Genomic DNA, 23,859 nt, shown 5'->3' with positions numbered 1-23,859 from the left:
CAAATATTGCATTGGTTTTGTTAGAACATCAAAAACGATGAAAAAGAATCTATGTGGCAAAAAACTATGTGGCAATGAGATGTGGTGTTGCAGTACTGTGGTTTGTAAAGCAGATGACTCCAGACTTGAATGCTTAACTCAATGAGAAAAATGCATGCATTATTTATGAAATGCATGTTGCATATGTATTCATATTTGTATGCTATTCTGTTTTAATAAAGTTTCTACAATACTGCACTGCAGCCCAAAACCCCTCACAAAGAACTGTGAGATAAAGGCAGTATTATGTATTATTACTTATCACGGATATCCAAAAGACTACCAAAAGTACCCGAGCCTTCATTACTGCAAAAAATTTCAACAGCGTTTCTCCTTCATGCACCGAGGAGATCTGGGGGCATGTGCTATGAAGCAACTTAAATATACAGTAACCATGGTATTTTTCTTGTTATCTGGCTTTACCAGGCCAAACAATCACAGTTGTGCCAAGTGGAGTCGCAACAGTGGTTATCATCTTGATAAGTCAATGCAGCATTAATTATAAACTAATCTAAATCCAAACTCTCTCAACTAACTTTCATTAAAAACTTACAACTTTTTAAGATCTACATTATGTAAAAGGTATGTTTAAAACTGCACATTATTAACTAGTTTCTATGAAAATTTTAACACTGTAATGGCATGAAAATGTCCCAGCTTTCACTGGCCAAGTCTCAGGACTCTGTGTTAATGTCATTGCTTGTGCACACTTGCATGTATGTTTGTTTGTGCCTGAGCATTTTCTTTCCCAATTAGCATTTGGTGTTCGCCAAACCGGGTAAATCCAGGAAATAGGAGAAGATTTTGAGCTACTAATCCAAACCTGTCAATCATTTCTTCCCACTCCAAGCCAGAGGGAACAGCTGCTGGTCAATCAATGGCACACACATTGCTCTGACAGAATAGTAGCACACAAAAACATATCCACATGCTGGGCAGAGTCACCAGTAACCAGCAAAATTGTAAGCTAAGGAAGAACAATCTTAATGACTCAACGAGAATTGTAGGATTGTAGGATGGATATAATAATAGAGTTCTGAATCCAGAATAATTGTCCTTTAAGTGCCATGTGCCAATAAATACTGTGAGCCTGAGACGTTTTATTGACATAAGATTACACGAGCTGTAACCCATGTTCTCAATTTTCACAACAGTATGGAGATACCATTTGAAATGACAATGTCGTCGATGTTGATCCTTAAGCAGAGTAATTAAACCTAATCCTTTCCTTTGCAGAGTCCAGCTAAGCAGCAAGGCTACTTTCAAATTGGAATGCTTAAAAAAAATTACTGTCAGAGGAAAGCTTTTACTCTTCAATAAATATGTATTATGTACTCCACCTCTCACACAATTATCTAAATCAGAAATGGCCAGTCAGTAAACCATCCAACATTTTTACACCTCTGTCTGTAAAGTGATTTTATGCGCCTGCAATTCTCTCAGATCACAAACCGTGATGGACAAGCACTACAATTATCTCTGAGAGATGACAGCTGCTGCAGACAACACACTGTCATTGAGCGCAGATTTATCGCTACAAAGTTTGACAGACACGCCATGACAGCTAAAAAAACATACACACAAACATGCTGCTAAATGCTGTGTGCCCTGTGAGCATCTGTAAAGCCAACACAAACACACACACACAGACAAAAAGTGTGTGGAAACAATATATCATAAACAATTCAATTACAATATATTGAAGAATGACTATCGCAAGCACTCCCTATATGGCTACAGCACTTCTCTGAACTGCTTTGTATGGCTCAAACAATGCAACAAAGTCTTGGGTGTTTACCTAGCCTCCAAAATCCCCAGGGATGAACAGATACAGGCAAACAAGCCCAATCCACAAAGACCCCACCTCACAACCCAAAGGATTTATTTCTAACATCCCAATACCAGTCACTCCAGGACACCCTCAGCTGTTCTCTGTCCATGCCCTGATTGGTCAGAGCTCTTTTGGCATCATGAGGTGGGCCTACACAATAAATAGTAGGAGGTCATATTATCATGGCTGATGTCGGTTTTATTAATTCTACGGTGGCATCAACAACAGGTACCTTGCTTTTAATCTGTTGTTTAACAAAATGGCTTCTTTTTCCCTCTTCTTCTCTCGCCTGCTCATACACCTAAAACCTCATACATACAGATAAATCACACCCTTCGTTGACCACCTACCTCGAGGTAAGGAACAGGAGCAATGGATGGGAAGGGGTATTCCCTTAGCTGTCTCTCCTCATCCAGAAACTTGCCAGCCTTGCCATTGTAGGCTGGCTGGAATAGGCCATAGTTGAGTACATCCTTGAGGCTCTGGTTGAGAGTACACAGGATTCTTTGCTTGGACAGCCAGATGGGGGCATCCACATCGAATTTCAAACATTTCTGCAGAAACAAGAGAAAAAGAGGGAAGAAAGTTCAGCATCTGTCATCCTCTTGCATATAATGTGCTACACCTCAGTTGAGTATAACTGAGACATTAAATAGTAGCATTTTACTAATTTCCATACCAATGACATTTAGGTAAAAAAGCGTTGATATACAGTATAATATGCAGCATGAAATAAACACAGCGGAAACTATGGACCAGTTTCATTTGAGAGACATTTTGTGAACTTTCTAAGATACAACCAGCCCGAGTGGAAGCTAGACCTTTTATTATGATAAGTTATTCACATAGGTATAGCAAGCAATTTAACATCATCCATTGCTTTTCACAAAAGGTCGTTCTAAAGGCCAGTGGTAGTAAACAAAACCAAAATATCTACTCTTACAAGCGTTGTTCAGTCATGTACTGTCTATTTGCACCTAATAACAGATGCACATTATTCACTCAAAGAAAATTAAGGAAGCCAATATATAACAAATGATACTAATAGAAATCCCTGTCTTCAGTCACAAAGGCAACAATTCAGGTATTCGTTCCTGTGGGGAAAATGTATTAAACAGAATTCACTATGTAAACATATGCACTCTAATAAAGTCAGCTCTGCAGTATGTTATACACAGGCTGAAATCTGTCTTTAAGGTATAAACTCAGTGGTGCTTCTTTTTACTCTGAATTACAGACACAGCAAAGGTATGACATGATAAATCTGACACTGACATCATCACACTGTGTTGTGCTACTTTCCTCTCCAGAGTGGAAAATCCTATGGTTGTTATGGTTAGACTAAGCACCACCCTCCAGTTACCACAATGTGAAGTCTGTGCTACAGATGGCAAACAAAGAAAGTGCAGAGTGCAAAAGGCACAAGTAATAAATCCTTCGCTACTGCCTGCATTTTCGACCCACAACCTCAACTCTATTCTATTCACTCAATCACAACTGTTGAAAAATCACTTCTTCTCACTGCAATACAACATAACTAATAGCCAATGCTGCTGCCCACTAGCAGATGCACAGCGGTGCACCCATTTAATAATCCTGCCCTGGCTTAAAAAGTTAAAGAATGAAAAGAAAAATGTTTTTAAAAAAGTAAAGAAAGAGCTGCGGGTGCAAAACATATACAAGCACGTTTCTCACAATGTTATTCAGTTACAGTGGGGCTCAGATTTTTTTTTAAACATTAGTTCTCTTGAATATTTATCAAAATGATCAACATTCCTCTGAGACATCAAAAACTACCGATCCAAATCAGACTATTCACATCTTTGAATAATTTGGTGTTAATTTTCAGCATGACTGTCTGTGACACTATGTACCTCTGCCATTAGACAGTTATAAGGTGATATGAGATGGTTCTACCTCATTTATTATCAAGATCCTAAACTTGAGCCCATAATGTGAAGACTCAGTTCACACAACATACTTTTGAGTTGCCTTTTTTCCAAGATAATTATCATAACGCCCCTTCTGTCCTTCCTGTAGACGGGATTGACCCTGTTTCAGTCAGACGTTTTGCAGAAAAAACCTTCTTCTCTGAATTTATAATGAGATTTTTATATTTAATTCCGAACACAGTCTCAATTTTGCATGACAGCTCCAAGAATACACCTGGAACAAAGTAGAACACGCAGTAAAAATCAAAACAAAGCTAGCTTACAGGAACTTGTCAGAATAAACCCCTTTGCACCATGAACGTACAGATATGATTATGTGGTTTGAGCAAAAAGAAAAACAATGTTTATTATGTTAACTGGAACAATTTAATAATGCATTGTGTCAGAATTTCACACTTTTGCTAAATCACTCAGCACTGATTGATGAAATATGCAGAGGCCTGAACCCTCAAAACCCCTTTACTGCATGTGAGTAGATAAACCTGAACATGTCAACTTGGCTAAATCCTCATTCTAATCCCCTCAGGATCATTTGCCCTAGCCTGCCAAGTTCAGCCATGTGTTACATTCTCTGACTGTAAAACCCTGATTTTTATCATGTTTTTATAGGTCATAATAATGCCATGACAATAATGTAAATGTTAAGCCATCGTATGATACTTTGCTGTACATAACTCGCTCTGTAGAATTACAAGTACACAAACACACCATGCACAGATTCCATATGAAAGGCCACATATAGCAGGTAGACAATTGGTTTATTACTACTATACATATATACTTGCTTTAATTTCAATTTTTTATTTTTTAACAGGACAGTGCATATTAATAACAGTACATCTGGAACATGCCAGAGTTAGCTAAAGGCTAGTTTTCATCTGTAGTCCTGGTGGCCAGTTGTACAATGGCACCCTAAAAAAACATGTAATGTTAAACAATAAAATCATCAACAATTAAGAACGACATATTAAGACAGTGTTAGTTCATAATAGAGAGAGCAACTATGATGGTAGAAAACAGTAAGATACAAGTAGAAGTAGTTCTAATGATCAGCATAGCTATTCTTTAAGCACACGTAGCAGCAGCAAAGCGTTTAATAAAAGCTTAAAATCATCACTGAGTATCAAGCATTGATGAAACCGATTAAAACATTTGGTAGCTGCATGATAATTTAACAAACAGTGCTGATAAAATCATAAAAACACAAAGTTTACACTGGGTCAAGAGAATCACACATTCACAAGTGAAACACGCTATGTCAGCAGCAGGGGTTTAATGTTGACAACTCTGACTACTGATCAGCCATTTTTTAAAATGAGCGCGAAATAATTTATACGTGTTGATGTCTTAATATAGTACAGTGAGAGTAGTGTCACACTCCTATATTAATGATCATGGAACAGGATAAAAAAAACAAGATCTAAGGAGAGGATGGGTTACTTTACGATGAGAATATTAGAGCAGAAAAACAACATCGCAAGCCATAACATTAAAGCTCCAATTTTAGAGAAATTAAAAATCCAAGTTCTGTGCCAAAGTCAATGTACCGGTTGTGTCTTCATTTATTTACGTGTGCACAGGGAGGTCTTGTGTTTTTATTGGTATGCCTCCATATTAAATTCATTCACACTCTGGTGGAGACCAGATACCCTGAGGTATAACATTCCCCTCTTTGGTGTCCCTCTGGTCCTCACACTATTTCATCAAAGGCCAAGCTGTGATCTTGTTTGTCTATTTGGTTCAATTAGAGACTTTTAGTGAAAGATGATTGGACAAGAGAATATGGGTTTGAAAGAAATAGATGAGGTTCAAACTGTAGGTCACATGAGAAGAAGTAGCACTTTGGAAAACAGAATAGGCAGTGTGATATCAGTTAATTATTGTATTAGTTGGCCTAAAGCTTATGCTAAGAAAGGACCGTTGATTATTTGGATGTTAGTGTGTTAGTCTTCATGCAACAATTTGTATGATTATAATATATTCTGCTGAAACACTATGGAATGACAAACTTAATTTGAGTTGAGAGGGAAAAAGCTCAAGAAAGTGCAACCAGGTCAACTAAGAGTAAACAAATACAAACACAAAATACATCATTCTACATCTGAATTCAAAACACAGCCCAAAAGTGCCTCACTAATTAAGATAAATTGTTTGTTTGTGATTATGCAGGCAAGGATGATGCATGGAGCAGGGCATGGCTGCAGTATCTCGAAAGGTACAGAAGGCATCCAGTATCAATGGAAAGCGACAAGGCATTGTTGTTGCCTTTTAGCACAAAGTGATGCATCGAGAGAGAAAGGAAAGAAGAGTGAATTGTGGTGGTGAAGTCAAGTAAAAGAAGAACAGAGGAGTGCTGAGATGATGGAGTGTAATGACTCTCTCACAGCCGTGTCTCCATCTCCTAAGACCTCTGGCTGTCGCTGCCCAGATGACATATGCACTAATTAACGCTGCTGAGCCTCCTACTACATGTGGGGAGAGCAAAGATTCCCAACCCGTGTCCTAAAGGGTATAGAAATGCAGATCATAACTATAGCTATCATGTCTTTGGTTCTTTCTAAACTAGATCATATAGACGGTGAGTTTAATAAGAAAGTTCAATCACGGAAGATACGACTTTATGGTGCAAACAGTAGCTTTTTGGGCTTGCAATTACCTATGGACAAGCTTGTTAAAAGGCCTCTGCCTGGTCTTTAAATCCTCCAATGATTCTCTGCCATTTTGGTATCCCCTTTTAGCTTATGTCCAGAGAAGTGACAAGTTTGTGGTTCACTGTCTAAGTTTCCTGTAAAAGTAGATTAAGCACTGGGAGTAATGTTGTTTAATGTCTCCTCTCTTTATTTTTTATGCCATGGTTGAAGCAACCATTTATAATATATCAGCAGCATAGGAAAAATCAGAAAGCATAGGTGCCTTCTTGTCAGTCCATGCTTGAGTACAAGTACAACAGAAATCTCAGAGACAAAAAGGATTTTTAATGTCTATTTCTGGTGCATAGTGTGCAGACAAAGAAAAAAAACGAAAAAAAAAACAGTAAAGTTAAATGTAGTGTCATAAAAATATGTGGAAAGACTGGTCAGATGCAATGTGAGCCTGTTCCATTTATAATATATCAGCAGCAAGCAGCGAGATCTACATGCTAGTGCTTGACATGTCAAACACTTGCCTGAGTCTCTTATCTTAAAAAAGATTGTAAAAAATACTGTCCTAAATACAGTATGTGCATCTCAAGTCAGTTTTCACTCTTCAACTGCGTGAAAGTCCTACAGACCACAGATAGAGAGTATTCTAGAGATTTAAAGCTCTGAAGCACAGGCAACAATCAGACAAACCTACTCTGAACAAAAAAAAACAACAACTTCAGAGCTCTTTCAGAGATCTAGGTCTGACAAGGCTTGTCAGACAGTCATACAGTCTTGTCAGAAAAGGAGCAGAGTGAAACAGTGAAGCAAGAGACAAACTCCATGCGATATTAAACATGGCATCAGCAGCATCAGGGTACACATCACATTCACTTTTATACATCACCAACAGGAGTTATTCACATACAAGGTAGACTCTGCTCCACAGAAGGGTTGGTTTCAACCATGTCAGTCACAGTTTGGTGTAGAGGAATTTAAACTTGTAAAACTTTAAACTTTTTTAGGTGTTGATGAGTGTGTGCTAATATTTCAGGTAAAGTTCTCTCTGTTTAGCAACTCTTTCTTATTTATGGCTCTTACTATATTTATCTGTTTTTTTTTTTTATGTTTGCTTTAGTTTGGGTAAAACTTCTTCTGTAATAAGAACATTTCTCACACATCGCCAACACTATGAAGTTTACACAAGATAAATTTCAAAGCAATTAAAGACATCAAAAAACAAATTTATCTGGGCATACTCAAATCGACATGTATTTCCCATGAAATACCCCAGTCAACATCCCTCTTTCATGAGTGAAATATAGTTAGTGATGATCGTGGTAACAAAAAACCGCCAACTTGTTTTCATTCTTCCATCACTGCATGTGACACTTCGCCACTTGGAACAAGATATAAGGCCCTATCTAGCCATGAACAAGCAAATATTAATACAGCAAGTCTCCATTTGTATCTATCACAATCAGCTTTCACACACATTTGAATGTTGATGAGTTAATGGCCCCTTTTTGTAACCACGTGTTGTATCTGAGCTCATAGTTAACAGTTTAATTGTAGGTATTGCCGGTTAAAAAAAACATTAACAAATCTCTCTAAATCTTAAGGATTATTGGCAAAAGGAAAATTAACTTTGGGTTTATGCACACATAACTTAAAGTGAATTCACTGCACAGGGGTTTCATCTGAACTCTAACATTATACACCCTTGAGACAAAGAGGGGAAAACTGCATTGATTCAATTAGCTCAAATTAATGGGCCACTATCAAGATTCAATCAACTTGAAAGACACAGCGTGAACACAATCTACACACTCTATTCACACAGAAAATGCTGAGGCTAGACTTTCCTTAATTATGGACAACGACGCGTGATTCATGCTCTCCATTTGATCCGACTAGTTGAGTTTGATTTCTGTTAAAGTGGTATGTTATCAGAGAAAGTAGGGCAGAAAGCATAGGTGCCTTCTTGTCAGTCCATGCTTGAGTAGAAGTACAACGGAAATCTCAGTGACAAAAAGGGATTTTAATGTCTATTTCTGGTGCATAGTGTGCAGACAAAGACAAAAAAAAACAGTAAAGTTAAATGTAGTGTCATAAAAATATGTGGAAAGACTGGTCAGATGCAATGTGAGCCTGTTCCAAATTCATGGCTTGCCGTCAATAGAATGGCAATATTTTTGGCAATATATACTCAAGCTGAATTATTTTCTTAATTTCAGCTCTACCTGATCTTAGTCTGCAGGCTAACATTGCAAAATAAAGCCAGATATGTCCAAGTATAAAAAGTTCATTTTCAGTACCTCACCAATGCAGGTCTACAAGTAAGGTGAGTCTGTTGTTGAAAAAGATATAATACATAGAACCATTTTTTGACTTTGAGACTGTCTAAGATTTACTTCAAACAGTTTTTCAAGATTGGTTGCTTAAAAGCATGTAAAAGAACTTGCTACAGTTCTGAGGTGAATTCGGGCCATCTCAGTTAATTCTGTTTCTTTATGTAGTCCCGGTCAATCAGAAGTACAGATGACTTTTGCTAAGGTGTAGAAGAGTGAGAAAGTCAAAGAGAGAGGCAAAGAGCACTTTTTCAAAGTAGGTGTAATATCTAAGCATTTAAAGATCAGAAAGAGAAACAGAGGCTGTCAGGCAGAAAAAAAATATGTAAAAGATGTATAGTTCACACAACGATGAAATGAATCGGGTGAAATGCTGAGACTCAATAGTATCTTTTTTTTTCTTATCTGCAAAGAACTATGGACCTGAAATTGTATTGAGAAAGCAGGATGTGAGCTTAAGCCAGTGGCCACCGGCAGCCACTTCAGATTCAGGAGTTAGCTACGTTTGCCCCCGTGAACACTTAGTGGTAAATCCATCCGGTTTCCAGACAATAATGTGTGGCTTATAAGTACCATCTATTAAATGGTAACAGAAAGAACCATTACAACAGATCAAGCTAAAAATGGAAATGTGACTGTACTTCTTAACCAAAGAAAAGTTTAAAAAATGCCAAGTTATTTTGCAGCAGAGATCGAGAAAGAATAGTAAGAGCAGTAATTGCAGATTGGCATGAGATGTGTATGGACCGAAACAATGAGGCTGCAAAACAACAAGGTATCTTGCGTTAGTGGTATCTGTGAGGTGTCTCTGCAGAAACCAAAGGACTTAAAATTGTCAACACTGTTACAGACTCAAATGTTTATGGCAAAGAATACAAAGATTTTGCTGCCGTACCACCACCAGACATCAGACTACTGAAATAATCTTTACCAGGAAAATTGCTTCGAGGGGTTGTTTGTTCATCTTTATGTAACTTTTATGGCTGTTTTTAAATGGTTTGAGTAGCATAAAGGGTCTTCATTTGGAATTTTGTTACACGATCTCTGGTCGTATCATAACAGTTAAATTGAAGAGTGCAGTTTATACAGAGACTGATGAGAAAGTTTAGAATATCTGTGTAGAGTAGAAGAACTTAATTTCCAAAATGTCCCCCGGAAGGTACATCGCAGTGCAGGTGTTGCTACAAAGATATTTTTCATTCTCTGGCACTTCTCACTGCCCAAACTTCCTGTCTGCCTGTGCCTCTCTGACACATACAGCATTTTAAATGAACAATTTATTTCTCTACATGCTCTACAGAGGCAAATAGTGGACTATTCTGAGGCTTAACAATCACATCACACAGGTGCAGCACGATGCTATCTGCATTCAGTAGACAAAGAAGACAGTTAAAGAATAGATTCTAGACAGATTTTATTGCAGGAGACCATTTTGTTTCATTGGATAAATGCTTCTTGCCTCTCAGCTTTACTTTTCATGACTTTACCCTGTTTCCCTAAATTTGCATGTCATCAAGCGGTTACTTTGGGGTGTGCCAAGGAGCACTGCACCAAGCTGGTTTCCAAGGAAACTTGCTGAAATTTACTACATAAAGTTTGCTATTTCAAATTCAATTCAATTCAATTAAAAAATACTTTATTTATCCCGGAGGGAAATTAAATGTTGATGTAGCTCAATTAAATCAAGGAGTTATTATAGATGCTGATGGCTGTGGGCAGGAAAGATTTCCTGTAGCGGTCCGTTTTGCATCCAAACTGAAGAAGCCTTTGACTAAAGAGACTCTGTTTTCTGATAACAGTCTCATGGAGAGGATGCTCAGGGTTGTCCATAATTCTCTTGATTTTATGCAAAATCCTTCTTTGCATTATTGTCTCCAGAGGTTCCACAATCGTCCCCAGAACAGAACCAGCCTTCCTTATCAGGTTGTTGAGTCTTTTTAGGTCCCTGATTCTGATGCTGCTGCCCCAACAGATGACGCAAGAGGTAATGACGCTCTCAACAACAGACTTGTAGAATATCTGCAACATCTTGCTGCAAACCTTGAAGGACCTTAGCTTCCTCAAGAAGTACAGTCTGCTCTGTCCTTTCTTGTAGATGGTTTCACTGTTGTGTCTCCAGTCCAGTCTGTTGTCCAGATGAACACCAAGGTATTTATATTCCTCAACCACCTCCACTTCTTCTCCCATGATGGAAACAAGGTTTTATCTGACCCCGTTTCTCCTGAAATCTACAATCATCTCCTTTGTTTTGTTAACATTCAAGATGAGATGATTGTTCCCACACCATGCCACAAAGCGGTCCACCAGCTCTCTGTACTCAGCTTCTTGTCCATCTCTGATACACCCGACAACTGCAGAGTCGTCTGAATATTTCTGTAGATGACAGGAGTCTGACTTGTACTGGAAGTCTGAAGTGTACAGAGTGAAAAGGAATGGTGAGAGTAAAGTCCCCTGTGGTGCTCCTGTGCTGCTGATCACCTGGTTAGACACACAATTCTTCAGTCTGACAAACTGTGGTCTGTTGGTCAGGTAGTCATTAATCCAGGTGATTGTTGAGGCCTCCACCTGAGTCTTCTGGAGTTTCAGACGAAGCAGATCAGGCTGAATTGTGTTAAATGCACTGGAGAAATCAAAGAACATGATCCTCACAGTGCTGCCTGCTTTGTCCAGATGACAGTGGGTTTGTTGAAGCAGGTGTATGATAGCGTCTTCAACTCCAACTCCATGGCGATAAGCAAACTGCAGGGGGTCCTGATATGTGCTGGTTTGCATTCACAGGTGGGTCAACAGGAGTCTCTCCAGGACCTTCATGATGTGGGATGTCAGGGCAACAGGTCTGTAGTCATTGATGACTGAAGGGTGAGTTTTCTTTGGTACCGGAACCAGACAGGATGTCTTCCACAACAGTGGTACCTTCTCTTGGGTCAAGCTAAGGTTGAAAAGGTGTTGCAGAATCCCACAGAGCTGCTCTGCATAGGCCTTCAGGACTCGGGGGCTGACACCATCTGGACCTGCAGCCTTATTCCGGTTCAGTCTCTCCAACTGCCTCTTCACCTGACTTCTAGAAACAGAAAAGTGGGAGGGGGAGGCAAAGGGGACAGCAGCATCTCTTGATTTGGTTGAAGACAAACTAGTGGAAGCAGAAGAATCCATGACTGAGGTGGAGGTGGAGATGTTACAGGAAAGCTGTGGGTCAGAGGAGGGTGGGATGTCTCTTTGGCTGGGAACAGGAGGGGAGGATGGTGAGCTTGTTCCTGAACTGAACCTGTTGAAGAATGTGTTCAGCTCATTTGCTCTATCCAGACTTCCATCCATCCGATCCTCCCTCTGCTTGAGGCCTGTGATCTTCTTCATTCCTGACCACACATCTCTGATATTGTTCCTCTACAGTTTACTCTCAAGCTTCTTTCTATACACCTCCTTGCTCTCTCTGATCTTGACTTTGAGCTGCTTCTGTATACTCCTCAGTAACTCCCTGTCTCGCTCCCTAAAGGCTCTTTTTTTCTTGTTCAATAGTTCCTTTAGCTCACTGGTGATCCAGGGTTTGTTATTAGGGAAGCATCTCACTGTTCTGGTGGGGATGGTGTTGTCCACACAGAAGTTTATATAGTCAGTCACACACTCAGTCATGGCATTAATGTCCTCTCCATGTGGCTTACAAAGAGAAATCCAATCAGTTGCATTAAAACAACCCTGTAAGGCTTCTTCAGCTTCCTGTGACCACTTTCTAACAGTCCTTTTTGTGACAGGTAGTCTCTGGACAAGGGGTTTATATGCTGAACAGAGAAAAACAAGGTTGTGATCTGATTTACCCAGGGGAGGTCTTGATTTGGAAATGTATGAATCCTTGACATTTGTGTAAAACAAATCCAATGTCTTGTTTTCTCTGGTAGAGCAGCTGACAAACTGTTGAAAAGTTGGCAGTGTAGCAGAGAGTGAGGCATGATTAAAATCACCAGATATTGCCACAAAAGAATTGGGGTGTTGTGTCTGTATCTTAGCAACAACGGAACTGATGACATCACATGCAGTGTCGGCAACAGCTGAGGGTGGAATGTAAACAGCCACCAAAACAACACTGGTGAACTCTCTTGGCAAATAATATGGACGAAAACTTACTGCCAATAGTTCAATGTCAGGACTGCAGAGACGACTCTTCACAGTAACATGTCCTGGGTGACACCATCTGTTGCTGACAAGCACTGCCAATCCACCCCCTTTCCTTTTCCTGCTACTCTTTAAATCTCGATCTGCTCGTACAGTCAGGAAGCCCGGCAGAGAGACCCTGGAGTCGGGGATATGATCCTGCAGCCATGTCTCAGTAAAACACATTATGCTACATTCCCGATATTCTTGCTGAGTCCTTGTCAAGGCTAGAAGTTCATCCAACTTGTTAGCTAACGATCTTACATTGCCCATGATGATGGATGGCAGAGATGGTTTGAACTTCTTCTTTCTCTCTCTCCTCTTTGCTCCTGCTCTGCATCCACGACGCCTCCTTTTCAATTCCAGTGGGATTTCTGGCTTCAGTTGTCGAATTATTTCTGCTTTTCCAATGTTAATCAGCTGCTCCCTGTTGTAAACCACCCTGTTGCTATGGTTATGCATCATGACAAAAGAGCAAAATATACAAAAGTATTGGGAAAAATCAATCCAGCTGCACAGCATCCAAGGCAGGAAGGAACAGTTGTCCAAAAAATGCAATTTCTTCCAAGAAAAAACAGGAAAGAAATTTAGAAAAAATTAAAAATCTCAATGTGACGTACAGAGCTACTCCAACGTGCTGCCACCCTCAGCAGCGCATTCTAGAACCAAACTTTATACATTTTTATATAATTTAAAACTTTATAAGCAAATACGTTTCTTCAAACCACCATTTAGTAACATGGCCACAACTCATTGTATTGACCTGTTTGAATAGCAATGCTACGGTTAATTTGACTGACTAAAAGTAAAATCCCATATTTTTAATCTAAAAAAAAAAAAAATTCTAAACTTACATTTTAGGAGTGTGTAAAGATTAAGCAACACAAACCAGATCCCGCTTTTAATGTTAAGATGTAATTACTTATCTACGTGGACAAGTAATGTGTGCCCCAGCCTGGGAGGAGGAACTACACAACCCAGACACTTTTTGGCTTTTAGTATCCAACTCTAGCTGTCACAATTTTTGAAAGAATTCTCTTGTTCCAAACTAGCAAGTTCTTTTCACTGGTAGGCGTGATGCACGGTTTATGAAAGCCCTTCCCTCTCTTCAGAGCTTGAACAACATTCTTAGATTTGTCTCTTATTTTTCAAGAGGCATGCAGCTAGAATACATAACATTCTTTCTCCTGCTGGGCAAACTCACAGCAGCAAAAGCAGTCAACAAAAGCAGTGCTTCTGTTGCCGTGATTTTTAGTCTCAACCCGAGGAGGCAAGACAGCAGGGTGGTGGAAATCTCAAACTGCAGCCTTTGGTCTTCAAAGCCATGAAAAAGCATCAACACAGCATCTTCTTTTTGTCAGAACCACCTACTCCAGGATGCCAGAATTCACTGGCACGTCAAACAAGTCAAACAGCTTCCTGGACTGACTGTTTAAATGGATTAACATAACCTGGGTCCATTTTTAACTGATCTTTGTGGGATTGTAGAGATAAGATCTGTTTGTCACAAACAGATGCATTTCTCTTTTTGAGATGAAAAGGGTGTGAGACCACATTGAGAGCTCAATAATCTTCTACCCCATTGTGTATAATTTTGTCAGCCACTGAATTCAAAGGTCAAACTCATCACATTTTAAATTCCTCCGGTAATAATATAAAATGGTATTACCAAATGCAGAATGAGCAAGGGGAGATGATTCCACAAGAGAGGTTTACTGCTTAAAGAGACCTTTCACCTTGCTACTTCTACAAATCTACATATTCCTCTATTAGAGTTGGGTTAGATCAATTCCTATACACTTTATATGTACCCCTCACATAAAGCTTTAAAATGCTACAAAAAAATGGTCTTGCTGCTAAAAAAAAAGAACATGAAAATTGACTAGTTTACTTTGCATTATTTTGCATGCTAACACTCTCCTGGGATGTGTTCAATGTATTGCGTGCAGTTATTCAAGGTGGTACACAAAATAAAGTTAGCAAAACTTTTAACAAGATTGGCAATTCTTATACATATTTATGTTTTCTACATTATTAAAATCTACTGCAGGGCTGTTTTATTACACTAAATTAGTTTGCAGTAAGTGTGCCTTGCAGTCAGGCTGAGTGGCATATCAATTGTTTAAATTTGTGTCAATATTTTTCCCAGTAAGATATAAAACAGGGTTAAATGATTTAAATCATTACATTTTATTGCTACACGAGATAACCCACCTTCTAAAAAAAAAATTTGTTTCTGTATCTTCCCTCCACTCTCACCCTCCCTGTCACGCTTATAACTCCCCCCACTTGTTGCCTGTTTTGCTAAATGGCCAGTATTTTTTCCCCCAAAAAGCTAGAAGAAACAATCAATCTCATCCTTTTGGACAAAGTGCAGTAACTTTCCTTTCAGTTGCCTGAAAAGCCCCACAAGCAAAAGGTCTTGCTTTTCATCCAAAACCTCTGTGCTCCATTAAATGTTCGTACAAACACGAGTTGGGAAAGAAAAGGGACAGTATGGAAGTTGCAAATTAAACCAAAATGCAGTGAATCTTTAATACCTTAATTAGCTAATATACATCAATTTTTATCTTTCATGCATGCAACGCATTCCAGAAAAAGTTGGAACGGGGGCAATTTGGGGCTCGTGATGAGTAAAAAAAATAGGAAAACAATCTCCAGTTTGTCGAAATGCCAGATAAAATCGTTAAATTACTTGAAAACAGTGTTCCTTAAAGAAAGACTGGATGGATTTTCATATTTTTCTCTTAAACAATTCAAGGAATCTTGAAGAGTTTCAACGCATGAGTTGATGACTTTTGATCTGGCACTGTATCAATAACTGTCGTTCATTAATTGCTGATTTAACCCCATGAGAAACTGATTACTTCGGGAAAAATCCCTGTCAAACACTGCAATATAGATTTAACAATCACCACTTATAACTTTACTGTGCAAAAAAGGAGCCTCGTGTTAACCCTGCTGTCTTGAGGCAGCATTGACTTCTCTGAGCTCGAAAACATCTGGGATGGACGGTCACATCAGACAAATTGGTACTGAAGATGTTTTTGTGGAAGAAATGGATGCTGTGTGCTTGGGACCAAAGACAAAAAGGATCATCCAGACACAATAAGCTCAAAAGCAGAGATCTGTTAAGGTGTGAGGTTGTATCTGTGCCCTTGGAAAAGCTCATTTACACTTCTGTGATGGCACATGATACATGTTCATGATATTTTAGGATAGCATATGCAGCCTCCAAAATTCTTGGCCTGTGGCCCTTCGCTGCATGTCATTCTTCTCTCTGCCTCTCCACTTTCCTGTCTTGACATTTTAAATAAAGGCCTCGAGTGTCCAAAATAAGATCTTTGAAAAAAATATAGAACTAGAAAGCTGCAAGCAGCTGTGAGCGGGACCGAGATGTGCGTACGTTGGGATGTGCGCACGATGTGGCATGCGCTGGACGCCGTAGTCGCGCAGCTCTGCCCACACGCACGATACCCTCTGCGTACGTACAAGCACATAAAAACCCCAATGTGGAGGGGTTTTTGAAAATTTCTAGGGGGCGCCACTGAGCCATTTTGCTCCGCCCACACACGATATCCTTTACATACATACAAGGTCGAGAGGGTGGACGTGTGTGCCAAGTTTCATGACTTTGCGATGATGATAAGGCTTTCAAACCACAAACGCCATCACACGATTTTCACCGCCTTGCTACGGCCACGCCCTTTGAGATTTGAAAAAGTTTCTTCAATGAATTTTTCTCGACATCTCTTAAGAGTAACCTGGCCAAGTTTGAAGCTTGTAGCATTAAATCTGTAGGAGGAGTTTGATTAAATGTGAGGTGTGGGAAAAAAAAGACGTTTCCGACCACCAGCAGGTGGCGCTGTAGGTTGATGTCACTATGTTATATGTGCGCGTTCAGGCTGGGTCCAGCATTCACCGCATGAAGTTTGGGACAGATTGGATAATGTATGTGGGAGTTATAAGCGACTTAATTTTTTGTGGCGAGTGATGGCGAGTCATCGAACTTTGAGGCGTCGCCACGGCCACGCCCTTTAAGTTTTGAAAAAGTTTCCCCATGAATTTTTCCCTCCATGTCTGAAGAGTAACCTGGCCAAGTTTCAAGTCTGTAGCATTAAATCTGTAGGACAAGTTCGATCTTATGCAAGGCGTGGAATCGGCCAAAAATGGCACGAAAACGCACTTTCCATCCAAAATGGCCGCATTCCTGTGGACGTGGCACATTGGCGCCATGAGACTTTTTTGTGAGTCTGGGCATGTTGAATGGGTGTACCGAATTTCATCATCCCATGCGAAACTAATTCTATTGCGGGGACCATTTTTAAGTATCGTAGGGGGCGCTACAGAGTCAATGAGCGACTCCCAAAAATATAAAGTTTAGGTTCTTTCATGTCGTCGACTGGCAGGTGGCGCTCGCAAAATTTCCTAAGTTTTCGCATACCTTTTGCAAAGAATAAGAATAACGGAGGAGAAAAATAATAAACCTTACAGATACAATAGGGTCCTTGCAGTTTCACTGCTCGGTCCCTAATAATCCTTACAGATACAATAGGGTCCTTGCAGTTTCACTGCTCGGTCCCTAATAAACCTTACAGATACAATAGGGTCCTTGCAGTTTCACTGCTCGGTCCCTAATTATGGTCCATACTACCGAGCCCTGCCTTGCAACGGCAGGTAGAAGGTTTTTGTTGACCTTGTAATTTCTTCAGTTCAGTGAACATATGACATTCTGAACAATATACCAACTCACACTGTTAGAGTTAGAGTTCACAGTGTGACAACATAATCACACGTATAACACACAGCTGTTATTACTCACTCGTTATTTACACTGAGCCCAAGCACCACTTCAATGTTTTATCTATAATTACTGACCAGGTGCACACATACATGATATGAAGAGAAAAAAACAAAAACTGTTGTCTACTACAATGAAAGATGAGATAGTGACTGACAAGCTGCAACTCCTGGCACCTCACTTCACAAGGAACTATGAGGAAAATGCTACAGAAGCTACAATCCTAAGGAGGCATGTGAATATGTCAGTAAACCTCCATGCAAAAAAAGTTTGATCAAACAAATTCAACATATATCAGAATTGAAGGACAGATTGTCACTTGCCTACCTTCTCCTTTCCGTCTGCCTCACTCGAACCCTCTTTTTATTTATGCATGCATCAAGTGACACAGACACACGCTAGCACACACAACAAATAACTATTAAAGTCCTGTTTCCTATTGCTGTTGACAGGCGGGACCGAATATGTCAAAAAGATTTACAGTTAATGTCAATCAAGAGTGAGATAAGAACACTTCTAGAGACACACAGTCATATAGACACTCATACACACACAGGTTTGCATAAGCTTACAATTTCTTTTGTATTTTGGAAAGTTTTTATTTTCCATAATATAAGCATTAAATCTTTATTGCACATTATTTGTCAATTTAACCAAATTAAGTTGTTCAGATTGAATATTTGGAATTGTACTGAAACAATGTGCCAACCCACCTTTATATAGGGGAACCTTCCTGCAGCAGCTAAACAAGAACATGTTAACTGTATGTCAACTTAATTTAAAACCAAGCTTAAGGTTGTCCAAAACCAAGCCATGTAGAGGCTCTTTGCTGTGCAAGCAGGACACATTAGCCTATAAGAACTCTAAAGCAACTGATCTTTTTTTCTGCCACCACATGGAACGCAGCAGGGCACTTCTGTCGTGCAACTAACGGAAACTATGTCCAATGGCGGGGGTCTCTTTTTTCCATTGTCAGCACAAAGTGAAGTGTTACCTCTTACACTGATACGATTGTGTTTAAATTGTTTTCAAAGCCACTTGTTAAGGTACGCACTTGTTTTTCTTCATAACTAAAAATCTAATGTTCCCTCCTTCATTGGTATAGACATAATATTACAGTAGAGAGAGGTGTTCTCCCTGCACAAACGCAATTATTATCTGAAAAAGACCTGTGACAATGGGTTAGTTTGAGTGGGTTGTTATTAATTTCCCCATATATTCCCAGGCTTCTATCAAACTGGTCTCAGGAAGATGAAGAAAAGAAGCTGATGGGAAAAAAAACAATAAAGTAGATAGGAAATACAAACAGAGGGAAAGGAAAAAAATAAGTTTTGTTGACCCAGTCGGAGAGTTCCATAAATCAAATTTCCTATAGTCAACACTAATAAAAATATCAATAATATCATTTGTTCAGACAGCATATCTTTTACGAAAAAGGTGCTTTCCAAAGCAAGATCAGATTATTTAAATACTGCAATAAGGTCAACAGAACAAAAATAATGTGTTAAAAAATGACAGTGTATGAAAACAAAATGTTTTAAAATATGTTATGATTACACAAAAAACAATGTCTTGATAAAACAAAAAGCAATTACTCCTCCACAAGCCTCCGATACTTTTGGGGTAGGGCAGATTTGGGGCATTCCATTCGAGTTTGGAAGTCATCGTTTCCAAGCTTCCGGGTAGAAAATAGAAATCGGAACATTTGAAAGCCATAACACGGAGCTGTATTTCTGATTTTAAAAAATCAGCGGGGACCACAACATCCCAAACCATCACAAAACATCCACATAGCTCAGTCTATGCTACAATGTCAGCTGAAGCAATATAATTTGTGGGAAGCATACTTTGAAGCAGCTGTTTTTTCATCAGTTCTATGCACTCTGGCCTTTTTATTCTAAAGGCATAATAACTTCATCTGTGAAGTAGGTCAAAGATTTAGTGATGTGATGAATTAAAAATTAAACTAAATTTAGTGATTTAGTACACTATCCAAGTCTGCTTTTATTCTCTTATTCGTTGTTTTAAACAGCCTAAACTGACCCTAATCCCTGGTTCCATCTCACTTCTTTGATGCTGCGTAATAAACAACAAGAGGAGAGAAAGTACCTGGTATGCCTGGAACCCTGGTAAAGATAATTGAATCACCAGACTTGGTGTTCATTCACCCTTTTTCATTTGTAAAAGAAAAGTTAAACAAAACAACTTAATGTAATGGCTGAACATTCTTACTTTGAATTGTTATCATTTTCTATACTTATTATTATTATTTTTTTAGATGAGATGAGGAAAAGATTGCCTTGTAATTAAATTTCTGAAAATAAAAACCTGCACAAGTCTAAATATGCAAATTAGTCTGCAGTTTAAAGATTGTTTCAGAGCTAAAAGCAACACTTGTGAAGTTTGGGAACTTTAAGACTATGTAACTCATTTTGACGTACACTGACATTTGTAATGCACATTCCCAGGACACATTCAGGTTTTTTCACAATGAAAAGAGTTGAATGCAGACAGCATCAACAGTTTCGATGGGGTTTTATTTTGCTCTAAAAAACTGTGGTTCAGCTTATATGATCTTAAAACCCATTCTTGTGTTGTCCATCAGACTCTCATATATGCCAGGAAATGATATCATGGTTGCTTCCATCTCCATTCTGTCACACTGCGGTGAGGTCAAGCAGGTTTTTTGTCTCGTCTCCATGTCATGTCTCGTCATTTCCTGTTTTATTTTGAAAGATTAACTCTCCTCTCGTTTCAGGTCACTTGCCTTTCCTCTTGTGTCCCAGTATTATTGTCGCATGAATGATTCCACCTGTTCCCTGTTATCCCTGTGTGCATAAGAGTCTGCATCTCCCCTTGTCTTGTGCCAGTGTGTCGTATTTGTTGGTCCTAACGTGCTTCACTCTTGCCTTCTCTAAGCCATCGTCCAATTTCCAAGCAATTGTTATGATCGTGTCCTCGCTAAGAGAGTTTTTTGTTCTGAATAACATTTATAATATAGCCTTGATAAAGCCAAGTTTCAGTTTAATAGCTTTCTTGTTTTTTCCTCCAAGTGGAGTGACTTTTTGTTTCGATAATATTTCATAGTGTAGTGCCTCGTATTTTTTAGGTGAGGTTTTTTGTTTCCCTCCGTAGCAGGAGTGACTTTAAGTTAAATTCTAAAGTTTGATAATCCTTTTGTTTTTTCCTCCTTAGTGGAGTGATCCTTATTTTTGATCATTTTTCATAGATATACTTCTCTCACTTTGGGAGAAGTATATATATTAATGGATAACTTCTATAGCCTGCTTTGTTCTCTCTTGGAGAGTTTTGTGAACTCCTGCTCCTCCATTAAAAGCTTATGGATAAAACAACTCCTGCTCCTGCGTCCTCCATTCTCTGGGCCTGACACATTCCCTGTCTTTGCTTCCCCTTTTTTAGACACAATCCAGGAAAGAACAGTGATGAGAGTGAAGTTATATGAAAATTACAGAAAGGGATAACACATGGGGTCATAGCTCTCTGTCACTCAATCTCTTTCCTTCCCTGAATGTGGGTTGTCACCAAACGGAGGTAGAAATGTGCAAGCCACATCTTGTGCCTTGCAGCCCTGTAAATTAATCTTGAAATAGCAACATAGGAATAGTCTTTTCTCCCCAAAAATTCTCCTTAGTCACTGAAACAACAATGCATAAACCAATCTAACTGCGAGTGTGAGTGTAATGAATGTCAATGTACACCCGCAGTGTGTATGGCTTTAACCAGAGAGAAAGGACAAAAAGGCATGAGATGTGGATGGAAGATAAAACTAAGTGGAGCCCAAGAACAAAGTTTAAACAAAGAGAAAGAGACTGAATGACTGAGGAACCAATGCAAATAGAGAAATAACGACCGCAGAAGAACATGATTTACTTGCACATATGCATGAAATACACTCGTGAACATCAATCTCATCAACACCACAAATCAACAAATTATATTTACAGTACCCCGAATTTAGTTTTACAATTTAGATTTGTTTGCGTAACCCCCTAATTCATGCCCTGTAGCTCTTCCAATCGTCTTCTAGGCCACAGACTCCAATCAGCCACACCAATAAAAGCTACTCCTTAATATTCTGTACGTCCTTCTCATGCCGCCAAAAAAGTTCTAACCAATCACGGCATGGGAAAGAAAAAAAAAGAAAAAGAGTGTCCTTGAGTGTCTGGTCCCCAGATGCCAGATGGAGTCTTTGTGAATTGGGCTTGCTTCTCACAGATGTCCTCACATCCCACCAGATTGGCATTTGTGGAGTTTGGAGGACAGGTGAACGCCTCAGACTCTTTATCATATTCTTCAAGCCCTTTTTAAGTAGTTTTTGTGTGACCCACTAATGTCTTGCTGAGAGAGGCTTCTGTAGGAGGGTTCTGCTTTAATATTAGAGGTGGCATCACTGGTGTGCAGGGCTGTAATTAAGTGCAAAGCAACGGAACAAAAAAAAAAGGAAAAATACGCTCATTCAGAAAACAACACCTTCTCTGAAGAAATAAAGAAAAGAAAATATTTTTTCCCAAACTAATTATGGTGTCACAGTAGAATCAACCTCCACCTTCTTGTCTTGAAGCGAGGGATCGAACCACAACCTTCCCGTTGACAGATTCTTCCTACAGAGCTACAGAGCCTTAAGGTTTCTCAGAATAACAAAGGCCTATGTCTCACACCATCTCCGCTGGCTTACCTACTTTTCTTTGCTTGTGACAGGGGTCTGGGCACTCTGATCAATACACAACTATGCAACCCATAAGTTTAACACTGAAATAGAGTGTGTTATTTTACAACTTGTACTATACTGGTTCTCTTTTGCCAGCTGGCCCTTGCGTACCAATAAACTTGCTAACTGTTCATCATTTGTCCTCTCTTGGACCACGTTTGGTTGGTAGCCTACTAATAACTGTGAACAGGCTAACAAGACCTGATATTTTGGAGCTGTAGTAAATTGTCACTTAAATACAAAATCTCACCCTTTCCAGTACCAACTTTAAGAATAGAACACTCACTTGTTGCCTCATGCAGGCTAACAAGAACAACAAGTGCAACTACAAAGACAAAATGACAATGTCAGGATTCATGGAACAAGTGGACCCACCTGCAGACAGGAGCCAGGCAGAAAGGGAACCTAAAACGATTATTACCTTTTCAAAAATTCCAAGCAGAAAATCCAAAGACAGAAAAAAGCCAATTTAATTGCAAACCAGGGGAAAGGCACTGGGGAAACAAAATACGAAGAGAATGATCTAGCAAGGAAGACGTGAAACCCAGGAGAATATATACTGAGGAGTATTTACTGAATGAACAGCAGGTGAGGCAATGAGCAAAGGAAACCAGGTGGAAGCCGAAAACTAACAGAAAGGAACAGAGACCAGGATTACCAAAATAAAACAAGAGATAACCAAAACACAAAAACCCAAGGATCATGACAGAGAAACAGTGCTATTATCTTCAGTTTTTACTCTTTTGTCTGATGGATGCTCATTTGGCTGCTTTTTCTTCAGTTCAATGTCCAGTTCGCTCTAAACCATCTTAGTTGGTTTTAGGTCAGGTAATAACAGAGGCCAGGTCAGATGCAACTATTCATCACCCTCCCTCTTGGTCAACTAGCTCTTACACAACCTAAAGGTGTCTTTTTCCTGTTGAAAAAGTGATATTCAATGATGGTTATTCAGTGAATGCAGCAATGAAGGTGGAGAGTACCTTGAATTCCAAATAAGCCCCAGCCTCCCCAGCCCAGCAGCCCTGTCTGCTACAGACACACTGTGTAATGAGATGTCCATAACAGAGGCTCTGGAGATTACTAAACAAGGGGCTCACAATGCTGGCTGAAAGATTTTGGAAACATGCACTACCAGAGAAACACAAATGGTCTGATATACAGCGCAATGCTAGCTATACAGCAAAGGCTGCTGCAGTGCAGCAATCAGGCAAGAAAAGACCCACCACGAATTCAAAGGTAGTAGTCTCAGATACAAACGTCCCAGCCTTACTGTGGAACAGATCTGAAAACAGGCAACTACATTTTCCTATCAACTATGCCAGCAGATTTGCACTGACAGATGATAATAACACGTATAGCATGACCTGCTTCTTAAAGAAAGAACTAAAA

General features: G+C 39.3%; 1 protein-coding gene across 6 annotated transcripts in view; it reads right to left on the bottom strand.

Moving 5' to 3' along the window:
• The window catches only part of shank3a (SH3 and multiple ankyrin repeat domains 3a), a 161,307-nt gene that overhangs the window by 128,653 nt on the left and 8,795 nt on the right, over positions 1-23,859 (bottom strand). For all 6 annotated transcript variants that reach the window (XM_075469684.1, XM_075469685.1, XM_075469686.1 and 3 more), the window contains exon 2: positions 2,221-2,424. In XM_075469684.1, coding sequence (XP_075325799.1) covers positions 2,221-2,424 — 204 coding nt within the window. The remainder of the gene's footprint in view (positions 1-2,220; positions 2,425-23,859) is intronic.

This window comes from Odontesthes bonariensis, chromosome 7 (genome assembly GCF_027942865.1).
Source record: "Odontesthes bonariensis isolate fOdoBon6 chromosome 7, fOdoBon6.hap1, whole genome shotgun sequence".
Classification (NCBI taxonomy): domain Eukaryota; kingdom Metazoa; phylum Chordata; class Actinopteri; order Atheriniformes; family Atherinopsidae; genus Odontesthes; species Odontesthes bonariensis.
The sequence above is the reverse complement of the archived record's forward strand: the minus strand, read 5'-3'. Positions and strand labels throughout refer to the sequence as shown.